General features: G+C 47.9%; 1 protein-coding gene across 1 annotated transcript in view; it reads right to left on the reverse strand.

Annotated features, from left to right (window-relative positions):
* Positions 1 to 14,716, reverse strand: part of camsap1a (calmodulin regulated spectrin-associated protein 1a) — a gene marked incomplete at both ends in the record, with an annotated part of 33,637 nt that continues 18,921 nt past the window's right edge. The window contains 8 exons of the mRNA XM_080529372.1: positions 1 to 291; positions 588 to 706; positions 5,324 to 5,448; positions 5,851 to 5,938; positions 7,630 to 7,683; positions 8,390 to 8,607; positions 8,833 to 8,969; positions 9,427 to 11,926. Coding sequence (XP_080385498.1) covers positions 1 to 291; positions 588 to 706; positions 5,324 to 5,448; positions 5,851 to 5,938; positions 7,630 to 7,683; positions 8,390 to 8,607; positions 8,833 to 8,969; positions 9,427 to 11,926 — 3,532 coding nt within the window. The remainder of the gene's footprint in view (positions 292 to 587; positions 707 to 5,323; positions 5,449 to 5,850; positions 5,939 to 7,629; positions 7,684 to 8,389; positions 8,608 to 8,832; positions 8,970 to 9,426; positions 11,927 to 14,716) is intronic.

Here is a 14,716-nt window from a genome sequence, read left to right on the forward strand (position 1 = left end):
TCACTTCTTCTTCCTCCCGCTGGGTCTCTTTATCTGCCACAGGTGGTTGTGGATGGTCAGGGCGTCTACGGTCACTGACACGTTCTTGGCGGGGATGTGTGTGAACTGCTTGCGGTCGGAGCTGTACTTGTAGAGCTTGTCCACCATGCTGCGGCTGACGCTCCTCGGCCCCGTGCCAATGAACTTGACGATCTCCTCCGTATCGGGATGGAAGGAGTAGATGCCGCGGAACTGGCAACCCCCGTCCCTGAACAGGATCAACAGGTGGTTGGACTCACACCTCTCCAGCTCCTGGGTGACCGGGAGGGGGGGGAGGACGACAACAGGTCAGTCACCATGGAAACACATTCCAAAAATGCTACTTCATCATGATGTAAGCTACAGTAGAGGTGTCTTTGTCTATATTGCTGGCCAGAGATTCAGATGACTGTGTGTTGTGGACATGAAACTCAAAATAAATACATCAAGTGAAGTTCTTAACAGTGTCAAATGGGGGAAAGACTCATCTGGGGCCTGTAGTCAAATCAGTGGATGGCTTCTACTGAAATAAACATGGGCTTGTGTGCTTCTCCCACAGCCAGACTGACCTCTAGGACGTTGTTCTTCTGGGTCTCGTTGACCTTGCCTGCCAGGCAGCAGTGGGCGATGGCGTTATGGATGATGGGCTTGTTGGACTTTGAACTGGGCTCCTTGAACAGCTTAGGACCTGAAACACCACCACAATCACTGACTGTGTGACCTGAAACACCACCACAATCACTGACTGTGTGTTTGTGTACAGTATGTGTTAGGGTTGGGCGGTTTTTCAGTTTAAAGGTCGGATCGGTATTCAAAAACGCCTTAAGAGTGTTCGTCCAGCACCACTGTCTGTGTGGTTGCTATGAAAGCAGTGTTTCCTCTATATGCATTGATTCGAATGAATTTTCTCCGCCACTAATTGATTCAGTCCACTAAGTCGACGATTTATTTTTCTTTATTCTGAAAAAACCCAGATTGAAGCTAGATTTAGGCCGCTTTCAGACCTACATTTCGTTCCGATTTAGGGAGCAGTAAGTTACAATGTTGCAGACTTAATCGCCCCCACACGCGCGAAGCGACGCGCTTGCAAAACAGTTTTGTGATTGGTCCGAGTTTAGCGGGAAATTTGGATTTCAAGATATTCCTCTCCTCCGCCGGTCCCTTGAAAAGAAACATCAACTCACTCACGCGGCCAGTTTGATAGCAGGCTCGCAGTCTTGCTGCAGCGGACCGCTAACGTCCAATCACAACAATGATTTTGTACAGTTCTGTATAATATTTGTAGATATGTTTTCGTTTAAATAATATTCAATCTGTCTTTTAGTTTCACACTAAAAAAATCCCTCAAACGGTTCACTCTGTCTACAGCGGAAGAACAGGTGGCAGAAGGAGAGCCATCAGCATCGGCTAGCTGTGGTGGTGTATCAGCAGACATTAGCAAGTAAAAAAACGATTATTATGTGCCGTCACTTTAGCAACGACAGTATTGGCAGGGGAAAAGAAGGGGAGTCGATTTTTTTTTGACAATGGAATTACATGCTGAAAAAACATGTAGCTAAAATTCAGGGAACATTTGGACAATAAGAGACACAAGGGAGAGGTACGGGAAAACAGGGCTCATGTAGGTGTCATCAAAGGTAAGAGTTGGTTTTCTTTAACTCAGCTGATACTCAGCTGTTTACCGAATGCTCCATCTGACTGTCACACTGTGATTTTACTTGTGTAATGTGGTGGGTTGACATAATTCACCCACGGAACTACTACAACTGGGTTGGGAGTATTGTTCCGCACGGACAGATAAGTGCGTGGTACCCGAGTTGTTTATTCAGTTCTATTTACTGCTTGAGTGTGTTGTTGACAATCATTCATATCCTACATTAAATGTTTAGCTTTGTCATTTGATACGCCGCCAACGACTCCCGTCTCTCGGCACTACAGTAAACAGTTAATCAGTAACGTTAGCCGGTTTTGTGCTCTCATGTAGGCCTACTTCGTATTGATGAGCTGATGTGATGATCTTTGTGTGTGTGTGTGTGTGTGTGTGTGTGTGTGTGTGTGCACAGATTGGTTGTCAGAGGACTACGTCTACTGGGAATGTCCAAGGGAGAAGCAAAAAGGCTCAGCAAGTATTGCTCTGTCTCTGCGATTATTGGCAGCCGCCATATATGGCGGAGACGGTGTTACTTGTACCCGTGAGTCTTGTCCTGTTGTATGTGAAAGACATTGTCCATGTCTGTTTGTGAATGCATCCCATCTGTGCCTTCAGTATTTGTGTCCCTGTATACTTGTTTCTATGTGGACATAAATAAATGATTAAAATGTGTATGTCAGTCACAAGTTTATATTCTACGGATGTTGTTCAGTGCTGTATGCGTGCTCCTGGTTCTGTGTGTACTCTTGTGTACTTCATATTCGATGAGCTGATTATCTTTCACTGTGTGTGTGTGTGTGTGTGTGTGTGTGTGTCTGTGTCTGTGTGTGTGTCTGTGTCAGTGTCAGTGTCTTGACTTGGGCGTATCTGTCAGTCACATATATTATACGGTAACCTACGTTCAGTGCTGTATGTATGCGCGTTCCCCATGTTCTGCTGCAGCTGTAGCCTCAGGATATCTTGGTATTTGATCACCTGCTATATAAAACCTCAGCGCTCGGCTTTAATGGCTTAACCGCAAATTTTTTTTGCCACGCTCCCTCTAGTTTTTGATGAAATTACGTTGTTGTTTTGAGTGCGCGTGCACGCGACGCGCGCAAGGATTCGCCTCACCGCCACTAATGTGGAAATTCCTGGAGGACACACTGGAAAGTGATGACAAACCTTTTTGTAAACAATGTCATTTGTCAAATAAATAATCTGTCAAAAAATACTATTTAGAAGCAATCATAATCGCGTGTCACGTGACAGCTTCTCAGAAGGAAATGCGATCACTAAGTGGCTGTAAATGTAATGCTGTATTTATCCACGGGGTATTACTACATTTACTTTGAAAACTCTATATTTTGACAGCTCTACCATGGGTACTTTTATTTTGATAGTGTTTTCTTTGCTGATAGATGACAGTTCAAGATGAGTCAGAGTCATGTTGATTTAATGAGAAAGAGGCTTGTGGTTTTTATGAAAAGCTTGAAGTATGTTCACTGCATAGTTCTAAGTCAAATATGTCAGTGATTATTGAGCAGTATTCAAAAACGGAACTACCTTGAGCAGCAGTTGAAACTTTGCGTGAGAACCAAGCTAATGAGAGAGAGCAGCTCATTCAATTAAGACGCTGTTCCAAGATGTCGTTCTTCATAGATCTTCCTCGCACCCTTGGTGAGCGGAGCTAGGTGTGTTAAGTGTTCCATGTATTTTCATGTACGGTGTAGCCTACTAAAGTGTGCCTTTCCACTTATATTTTGTGAAACCATGAAGTAGCCTAATTGTGTTGCGACTGTGCTTCCAGTGTTTTCACGGTGTTCAACATGAATGTATTCAGGTTTGCAGAAAGGGCTCCATTGTTTGAGATTGGCGGCTCTGTCAAAGCCCCTCAAAAATGTCATTTTGAATCCTGTGGTTTAACCGAAAACTGGGTTTTTATTCAGGAACGGTTTAACGCTATACAAAATGGGAAACCGTCCAACCCTAGTGTCTAGATATATATACAGTGGCGTGCAAACATTTGGGCACCCATGGTTTAAATGTCTGTTACAATTAATCTTCAAGTGATTGAAAGCAAACCTTAACACTAAATGCTAAAAAGTTAAACATGACACCTTTCTGCACATTTTAAAGCACGGTTTCTTTTTATTAGCTTTTTTTATTTATTTATTTATTTTATTTTATTATTTAAAAAGTAAAAGGTCCATGTGCAAAAGTTTGGGAACCCTTTTGGATTATTCTTTGTTACCTTTTGAGAAGATGATTACTAAGGCCCAGACCAAGGTGATTTACTCGTTAGGGCTTCAATGAGTCAGGTGAATATAATTCCAACTATATATTCTGAAGTAACTCCATGCCTTCTAAAGTATCCGACTGCGGTGGCTGTTGTGTTAAAAGCCAGACTGACTGGCCAGACTGATATTCCTCTAAACAGTTGTCCAAGGATGTCAGAATCAAGATCACCATCAAGGAGAAGGCTACAAAAAACTCTCGCAACGTTTCAAACTACCCATTTCCACTGTCAGAAACATCATCAGAAAATGGTAAATAAATGGAACAATTGAAGTCAAGGAAAGATCTGGAAGACAAAGAAAGATTTCTGATAGAATGGCCCGAGATCTGGTGAGAAATGCTCAGAAGAACCCACACATCACTGCAAAAGAGCTGCAAAAAAGAGTAGCAGACACCGGTCTAGTTGTTCACAGGACAACAATACAGCTTACCTTAAACAACAAAGACCTACATGGCAGAGTTGCCAGAAAGAAGCCTTTCCTATGACCTCAACACAAAATTAAGTGTCTGAAGTATGCAAAAGAAAACCTTGAGAAACCTGAAACCTATTGGAACAATGTGCTTTGGACTGACAAAACCAAAACGTATTTTTCGGGCCACAACCAAAGAAGGTATGTTTGGAGAAAAAAGGGTGAAGCATTTGTAGAGAAGAACACCTTGCCAACTGTTAAGCATTGAGGTGGATCCATTATGCTTTGGGGTTGCGTAGCAGCTGGCACAAGCAATATTGTGCGGGTGGAAGGACGAATGGATTCCACCAAATATCAAGACATTCTAGAGGCTAATGTTCGAAGGTCAGTCGAAAAATTGAAGTTCAAGAGAGGTTGGGTATTCTAGCAAGACAATGACCTGAAGCATACTTCAGAATCAACCATGAAGTACCTCCAGGAAAGACGGATGAAGGTGATGCCGTGCATGCAAGAAGGCCGAAGAATATTTCTGAGCTAGATGTATTCTGCCAGGAAGAATGGGGAAAAATTCCCAAAACAAGAATTGAAAGACTGGCTAGCTGGCTTAGCTGGCTACAGGAAGCGTTTGCAAGCTGTTATAGTTGCCCGAGGAGGAGTTACAAAGTACTAGCTGACAGGGTTCCCAAACTTTAGCAAAAGGCCTTTTTCCTTGTTTTATAATTTTGAAACTGTAAAAAGTAAAAAAAATAAAAATGAATCTTGCTTTAAAATGTGATATGAAATGTGTCATGTTTAACTTTGTACCATTTAGAGGTTAGGTTTGCTTCTTTTCAATTAGATATTAATTGTAAAAGGCATTTTGACTAGGGGTTCCCAAATCCACACCCCTATATAAATACACACACACACACACACACACACACACACACACACATATATTGTGTTCATGTGTGTGTGTTGTGCTCACCATGGTACTCTGCAGTGGATGTGATGGAGGAAGCAGTAGATCCGTTCTCCCAGTCTCGCTCCATGTTCCTGCTGGAGTTCCTACTTAGCAGAGGGAAGGACTCCATAGACCCTAATGACCCAGCCCTAAAACACACACACATACAGTACACACACACACACACACACACACACACACACACACACACACACACACACACACACACACACACACACACACACACACACACACAGGGTTAATACAGACAAATAGTATGCACTCAGTGTGAATATATCTCTCTCTCTCACACACACACACACACACACACACACACACACACACAGGTCAGCAGTTCGGCGGTTCGCACCCCAGCTGGCCACGTGTCAAGGTGTCCTTGAGCCAGGCACTGAACCCCTAATTGCTTCAGGGTCGCTGTCTACGGCTGACCCCTTACCTAGAGCATCAAATACCACATTCCAACAATTGACTGACATGGTGATTGCATGGCAATGAAACAGTGATGAATGATTGTTTCCACACACACTCACCTCTGTGACTCCGCCCCTCCTGAAGTGACACTCTCAGTCTCGGTGGCCAGGGAGAGGGAGGAGCCTAACCTGGTACAGCTCAGCTCAGCTGGAAGACAAACAGACAGCAGTTGATATAACAGAACTCTACTGGGTTTATACAGCATACAATACAACACAACATTCTGGGTGCACCAATTCAAAATCGATCATTTTCAACCAGAGTGTCTCATGCGCATGCACAAGGCAGCATGTGAACCTAACCAACGTCACAAATAAAACATATTTTATTTCTACCTCCAGATCCTGACCCACAGCCAATCCCATGCTTTCACAAGCAGAGCAACAGGCATAAACACCACACTCCCCTTCCATATACAGTTAGGTCCCTATATATTTGAGAGAATTGTTGTATTTGAGCTGTTTCCCAAAGCATATTCAGGTTACAGTTATATAATGAATATGGGCATAACGTGCAGACTCAGATTTAATTTGAGGGTATTTCAGGGTTTAGGAATTACAGCTCTTTAATATCCCTCTTTGTCAAGGGACCAAAAGTAATTGAACAATTGACTCAAAAGGACCTGTGTGGGCTATTCCTTAATTATTTCGTTATCAATTAAGCAGGTAAAAGGTCTGAGTTGATTTCAAGTGTGGCATTTGCATTTGGAAGCTGTTGCTGTATACGCACAACATGTGAACAAAGGAACTCTCAATGCCAGTGAAACAGGCCATCCTTAGGCTGCAAAAACCAAAAGATCCATCAGAGAGATAGCGGGCATTAGAAGTGGAACGCACTGATGAGCTCGGCACCACAAAGGTCTGGACGGCCATGGAAGACAACAGTGGTGAATGATTGCAGGATCCTTTACATGGTAAAGAAAACATCCAGCCAAGTCAAGAACAGTCTCCAGGAGGTAGTCATATCATTATCCAAGTCTACCATAAAGAAAAGACTTCACAAGAGCAAATACAGAGGGTTCACCACAAGGTGCAAGCCATTCATACGCCTCAAGAATAGAAAGGCCAGATTAGACCAAAAAACATTACAAAAAAAACAGCCCAGTTCTGGAACAGAATTCTTTGGACTGATGGTTATAACCTGTATCAGAATGATGGGAAGAAAACAGTATGGAGAAGGCTTGGAACAGCTCATGATCTGAAGCATACCACATCATCTGTGAAACACGGCGGAGGCAGTGTGATGGCATGGGCATGCATGGCTTCCAATGACACTGGGTCACTAGTGTTTATCGATGATGTGACAGAAGACAGAAGCAGACGGATGAATTCTGAATTGTTTAGGGATATACTGTCTGCTTAAATTTCAGCCCAATTCAGCAAATAATTATTTTATTGGACGGCGCTTTGTCTCATGATCCATTCAATGTTCATATCAATATATCAAACTCATCATAACTGTATGTGGGAGGCACTGGGATTGCAGCATCAACTCCTGGACAGACTCAGATGGTCCTCTGGATCAGGAGTCAGCCAGCATGGCTCTACCCCCCCATGCCCCCTCCTCCCCTCTCAGCCAGCATGGCTCTACCCCCCCATGCCCCCTCCTCCCCTCTCAGCCAGCATGGCTCTACCCCCCCATGCCCCCTCTCAGCCAGCATGGCTCTACCCCCCGATGCCCCCTCCTCCCCTCTCAGATCATCATCTCAGTCTCTAGTTGAAAGCAACCAGTCTCACTAATGAGGGTTCCCTGGGGGTATTCTTTGTATGACTATGGGAGGGATGGGGGGTCATGCTGAAGATGACGGAGGTTAGATGTTCCCCACCCCCCCACCCCACTACCTGCTGCTGACCCCTGGGCTCTGATCAACATGGACGCTCTCAGAGAAGAACCTGGGTGACACACACACACACACACACACACACACACACACACAGGAGCGCTAAACACACAATATACACACAGAACATATGCGCGCGACACACAAACACGCATGCAAACAGATTTAACAAACACACACACACACACACACACACACACAAGTATCTGTGTGACACACAGGTGGGTTTAACAAAGAACATAAACAGCAAGCTTTAGGGTGGGATGGGGTAATAGAGATAGTAGCTTTAGGGTGGGATGGGGTAATAGAGATAGTAGCTTTAGGGTGGGATGGGGTAATAGAGATAGTAGCTTTAGGGTGGGATGGGGTAATAGAGATCGTAGCTTTAGGGTGGGATGGGGTAATAGAGATCGTAGCTTTAGGGTGGGATGGGGTAATAGAGATAGTAGCTTTAGGGTGGGATGGGGTAATAGAGATAGTAGCTTTAGGGTGGGATGGGGTAATAGAGATAGTAGCTTTAGGGTGGGATGGGGTAATAGAGATAGTAGCTTTAGGGTGGGATGGGGTAATAGAGATAGTAGCTTTAGGGTGGGATGGGGTAATAGAGATAGTAGCTTTAGGGTGGGATGGGGTAATAGAGATAGTAGCTTTAGGGTGGGATGGGGTAATAGAGATAGTAGCTTTAGGGTGGGATGGGGTAATTGAGAGAAGTGAGAGGAGACAGGCTTGGTTGGGGTGTGTGGTAACGCTGGTCTTACGGGTGGTGGATCTCTTGGAGAAGGCGTCAGCGCTGGACTCTCCACGGTGCAGGGATTTTGGCCGGGCATTCCTGGGTTTGCTCCTGGGCCGGGGCTTGACTCCGAGCCCCTGCTCCTCCATCAGCTCCTCCTGCTTCCTCCTCAGGTACTCCTGCTTGATCAGCTCCCTCCGCACCTTCTCCTCCTCCTTCCTCACACGGTCCTCCTCCGCCTTACGCCTGAGGAACACAGGCACACACACACACACACACACACACACACACATACACACAAACATACACACACACACACACACACACACACACACACACACACAGTCAGATGATCAGCTCTGGATGTGGTGGTAAAATGCCCTTGGAGGTTTTTGCAGCAGTATTGTTTGTTGTTAAGTTGTATAGTCAAATCATGTAAATGGTGGTGTTTGTTTGTTTGTTTGTTTGTACCGGACTTCGTCTCGTTTCAGCTCGCTGTCGGCCTCCAGCTGCAGCTTGCGGAGCCGCCACTCCTCCACCTTACGCAGCTGCCTCTGGAGGAAGGCGGCGCGGCGCTTGGTGATCTCATCCTCCGCCTTGTCTTCATCCTGTCAGAGAGGAGCAGTTACCTCTCACACCAACTCTGTCAGAGAGGAGCAGTTACCTCTCACACCAACTCTGTCAGAGAGGAGCAGTTACCTCTCACACCAACTCTGTCAGAGAGGAGCAGTTACCTCTCACACCAACTCTGTCAGAGAGGAGCAGTTACCTCTCACACCAACTCTGTCAGAGAGGAGCAGTTACCTCTCACACCAACTCTGTCAGAGAGGAGCAGTTACCTCTCACACCAACTCTGTCAGAGAGGAGCAGTTACCTCTCACACCAACTCTGTGCCGCTAACCCACAGATGGAACCTCTTTTCAATGTTGAGGTACGGACGGGGTAGCGTTTTGGCCTTTAGGGTGTGACTGAATAACAACCATGTGCATGTATTTGGACCGATATAGACATATACACACACACTTCAGAATACAGCACCTAGAGTACACAGAGGTAAAGTTGTACCTTAAAGAAGAAGCCCAGTCCAGACTTCTGCTCCCCGTCTGCCGGGGTGTCCGCTGTGTCTGAGCCCCCCTCCTCAGCGCCGTTCAGCTCTGATAGGTCCACCTCGATCAGATGACCACCTTTCCCCCTGGAGGCCTCCTCACCCCCCATGCTCTCCTTGCTGCTTGACCCCCCCGAGCCGCTGGGAGGGAGAGGGTCCTGAGATGGGGGCTCGTCGGGGCTGCGCTCCTCGTCTGCCACCCTGAACGTGGTGCTCCTGAGGCTGCTCCTCTCTATCCCCCGAGGGCTCTCTGCAAACACGGTAAAGGCCGAGCTCTCCCCCCCCCTCCTCTCCCTCTCCTCCTGCTCCCACCCTTTGGGGGAGCGTCTCCCAAGGGAGGGTCTGGGGTCTGCGGGGGAGGCCTTGGAGGGCGCTGGCCTGGCGTTGTCCTTGGTCAGTTTGAGGTCGGAGGGTTTGGTCCGAGGGGTGCGGCTGGAGCTCAGTCTGGGGGGGCGGCGGGTCGGGGCGGTGGCGGCGGCGGCGGTGGTCGCGGCGAGCTCTACGAAGTGAACCGCGGGGCGAACTCTGGACTCGGGGGTGGGGGTGGGGGTGGGAGTGAGGGTGGGGGTGAGGGTAGGGGTCGGGCTCGGGGTGGAGACCGAGGAGGAGGCTGACGAAGGCGACGTCTGGGCCGAGCCGGGGGGCGGGGGTCCGCCAGGCGGCGCTCCTGAGGGGGACGTGACGCTCTGCTTCATCAGACGGTCCTGCTGTAGAGAGAGCTGCATCATCTGCTTCTGGATGGAGCTGATGGCCTCGTTCAGCAGCTCTATGGAGCGACTGCACTCGCCCACCTCCGGCTCCGCGCCGGCCTCCTCCTGCGCTGCGCTACCGTGGGTCCTGTTGTCCCTGTCCCCCTGTCCCTCCGTCCCCCTGTCCCCCTGGCCCTCTGTCCCCTTCCCCTGCCCTCTCAGGACCTCCAGGCAGGAGTCGTCCCGGCAGGACAGGGCCTTGCTCCCGTTGGCCGTCGTCTGCTCTGGCGCCTCCTGGTGGCGTTTGAGGGGCAGCGGCAGGGTGTCGCTCTTCCCCTTCTTCACCATGTTCAGGAAGGCCGCCTTGCCCAGCTTCAGCCGTTGCCGCGCCGACAGCGTCTCCATCTTCTTCTTCTGGCGCTCGATGGCGCGCCGCTGCTCCTCCAGCTGCATGTGGAGCTGCACCAGCTCCGAGGCCACCACGGCCCCCTCCTTCCCCCCCTCTTTCCCCAGCCGACAGGGGCTGCCCTCCCTCCTCAGGCGCCAGGAGCCTCCCAGCGGGTAGGGGGCGCTCTCGGAGCCGTCGGGCGTGGTCTTCTGGGAGCTGCTGGCGCTGGAGCAGCCGTCCGGGAAGCTGACCTTCTGGTGCTTGCGCTCGGCGAAGCTGGTCATCCTCACGCTGCCGCTGGCGCTGCTGGCCCAGGACGCGGTGCTCAGACAGGGGCTGGAGCGCCCGCTGCCCCCCTCCTTGTCCTCCCGCTCGCACACCTTCATGTCCTCGCGCAGCTTATCAGACTCCCCCTCCCCCACCTCCTCCCCGCCCCCCTCACCCAGGCACTTCCCCCTGACCCTCCACAGCACCTCCTTGGCCAGCTCCAGCTCCATCTGCTCTTCCTCCTCCTCCTCCTCCTCCTCCTCGTCCTCCAGATCGGCAATCTCTGAGTCTGAGTCCCTGCCCGTGTCCCAGGCTGTGGAGTAAGGGCTGTGGCTGAGCTGTCCGCTGAGAGCCGCCTGGTCCCCTGGCTCTGAAAGGTGGAGGAAGAAGCCACAGGACTGCTCCCTGGACATGGGCTCCACCTGTGGCCTCAGGCCAGGCTGAGAGGAGCCCACAGCACCCTCTGTGGGTGGCCTGAGGGTCCCAGAGGGACTGTGGATGGCGGTGAAGGTGCGGTTGAGCTCGTGTTCAGGTGCAGGGCCTCTCCTCTGGGCGGTGGCGGGGCCCTCTGGGACTCTCCTGAGGCCTGCTCTGGACCTGCTCTCCCCACTCTCTTCTTCTTTGTTCGCGCTGACGCTCTTCTCTTTGGCGGGCTTCAGGACGGCGGGCATCAGCGGCTCTAGGTAGAAGCTGTCGGGCTGGGCCTCCGGGCAGAGGGCAGGGAGGGGGGAGTGAGGGGAAGGGAGAGGGGAGTGAGGTGAAGGGAGGGGGGAGCAGGCGCTGCGCACCCCCAACATCACTCTCGGGACCTCGAGGTCGTCCTGCTCCATGTCGCTCTCGAGGCGCCGCCTGGCAAGGGTGGCAGGGTGGATGACAGCCACCAGCTCTTCCTCCTCCACCTCCTCATCCTCGATGCGGATGTGGCCCAGCAGGCCCTGGCCGTTGAGCCTGCGGGGGGGCAGGTGGACCCCAGGCAGGCCCAGCATGTGTTTGGGGGTGGTGCTCATGACGTTGGAGGCCAGGCTGTCCTTGCTGATGGAGCGGGCCAGGCTCACGCTGTCCCCCTCTCCCTCCATGGGGAAGTGCAGGAGGTAGGGGACCGGCTGGGACAGGGGTCTGGGTGGGGGAGAGAGAACCGAGAAGGGGAGATGAGAGGGTCAAGACAATGATATTCAGTGTTGCTAGGATAAATACCAAATAGTTAACAGTTAAGGTACTCGAGATGTAATGTTCAGGAACACTTTGGCAGATCGTGAGTTAAACCATATGTGACAGTGCATGGTTAAAAAGTCTGCAAGTAGGGCAAAATCATTTTTCTGTTTTTTCCAGATTATGAAAGGGTACATTGTAAGCTTGATGTGTCATACATTGAAATCTGAAACAAGTTGAAGAAGTCATGGATATTTGAATGTTGATACCCCCTGAACCACTGTACTGAGATATCCAGCCTCAAAGAGGTAATGGGTGGGAACAATAGCTGGTTAACTTCACCCTAATCACTCCCTCAAGACAACCACTCCCCCATTACACTACCTGTCATTACCTACCTGTCATCTGTCAGTGGGGTTGTCAGCTAACCCTCAGGAAACAAAATTGCAGGACTGACACGTTTAAATAACTAAATAATAATAATAATAATAATAATAATAATTCAAGATTCATGATTTTTTATTGCCATGTGTGCCAAAAGTTTATTACATCCCATTACAAGTACAAGAGAGTAAAATTCATGGCAATGGAAAACATTTGGCAAGATACAATTGAGCAATACAATAATATAATAATAATGTTGTCCGTGTGCACATGCATTTATCATTATAGTCCATAAAGCATCTAGTGGGACTTCGGCGTAGTTCCTTCCCATCCCATCTGGGCATCAAAGCTGTAATAAAAAAAGAAGACAGTACATTTAAAATGATTGCCCACTGTTACCAACACCACTTTTACGAAATAGCCTACTACTATCTTCATAAAATAGAATTGCTTATACAATGAGAATGACAAATACCTGAAGTGCTGGTGACTCTCATCAAGGTGTCATATCTCAGAACCTCTCACCTCCTCATTCTGTAACACAAATTTCAGAGGTGTGGACACTTCTCTAGTGTAGGTTTTCCATAGATTCAGTGTACTGTACTTGACTGAAGTAGGCAAGTGAAATCATTTCAATTCACAGTATTATTCTACAGCAAATCTACATATCAATTAATTAATCATTATTTTTGATTCCACATAACATTACCGTTCATTACAAAAGCATTTACTTTTTCTATAATCTATTACCAGGGCTGCCAAGTTTCACCAAAAGTTTGGAGTGAGATTTTTTGGCGGTGGAGCGACCCAAAACTGTGCACGTTTTAGCAGCGGCGGACCCTCTCTCCCACCCAATTATTTGTGCTAGTTTCCTGCAATTTTACATGTTGTTCATAATAAACCAGCACAATAAATGAAAATAATTAACATTTTATAAAACAAGAAAAAAAATCTGACAATATATCATATTTATGACATCTTAATAAACAAATACAGTAGCCTACAGACTCTAAAAGAAAAATGGGCCCCATCAACAGGACTTAGCCCCTTGGTCAGCAGCAGAAAGACCCTTGGTCATCATCTTATATACAGTGCATTGCTCATAGATGGCTATCATGTTATACAGTACATACCAGGGTTTTTCCTGGGTCAGAATGAGGGCTTTGGTGGTTGATCTTGTGCGAGCGCAGCACGCACACATTTTTTTTGAGGGACCCCCAATTTGTATTGTAAATTGTAATTATTATTAATTATTATTATTAATGTACCTGGTTATGTTACAGTAGAGAAACAAAAAACAGTTACCAAAAAAACCTGAGTATTTACTAGCTAAGATTGACAAAAGATTGGCCTGGTGCAACCGAAATTAGTAAACAACTAGTTTGAAACTTGCTAGTAACAACTAGAGGTTTAGTAACTACTAAATGCCTGCATTTATAATGACTTACGCCAAATTGGTGCAACCCAGTCCAGTAGGCTACCAGATACGATGTTGTAATGTATGCACATAATTTGCTACCACGGTTGCCAGACGGAATTGACACGGATGTCCAGCCCAACCGGTCTAAAAGCTGCCGTGGCATCTTTCTGCACGCGCGTTAACTTGAGTCTGCAATCGAAGCGGCAGGCGAGCGCTGATGGAAGAACCTGTGTTCACGCGAGCTGCAAGAACGTAGCAAGCAGTGGTTGCCAGGTCCAGTGTGACCAAAAGTAGCCCAATCTGGCAACCACTGCTTGCTACGTTCTTGCAGCTCGCGTGAACGCAGGTTCTTCCATCAGCGCTCGCCTGCCGCTTCGATTGCAGACTCAAGTTAACGCGCGTGCAGAAAGATGCCACAAAACTCATGTCCGGTAGCTTTTTCAAAAATAAAAGTCCCGTAAAACAACTGTTATTTCTCGCCGTGAGAAATAGAGATGCGGCGTGAGAGCGTGAGAACTGGTTGAAATGCGCGAGTCTCACGGCGATTGCGTGAGACTTGGCAGCTATGTCTATTACATCTCTAACAAAGCTAGCTAGCTAACACTTGTTTGGCTAGCTAGCTAACAAGCTAACACTTGTTTGGCTAGCTGGTACACACAAACACACTAAAATGGTGCATGAAACATACTGTACAGTATGTTGCATGTTTAGTAGGTCTGCAACAAATGTATTTATTCATTATGTTTTATCTTTGACAACGTATTTCTTCCTCCCACCATCTCATTAGTTTTGGAGAGGGGTGGCATAATTGTGGTGAGCAGTTTCAGTGGTCTGATAACTGATGCTAACAACGGGGCTATCTACCTTACTCAGAAAACAACAAATAACTGTTTGGCTATCCTAAGTAAACAACACAAAATCCTAGTATACAACACATGTAACTCACTAAAACT

Source organism: Nansenia antarctica (genome assembly GCF_963989245.1).
Source record: "Nansenia antarctica genome assembly, chromosome: 4".
In the NCBI taxonomy this organism is placed as follows: Eukaryota; Metazoa; Chordata; class Actinopteri; order Argentiniformes; family Microstomatidae; genus Nansenia; species Nansenia antarctica.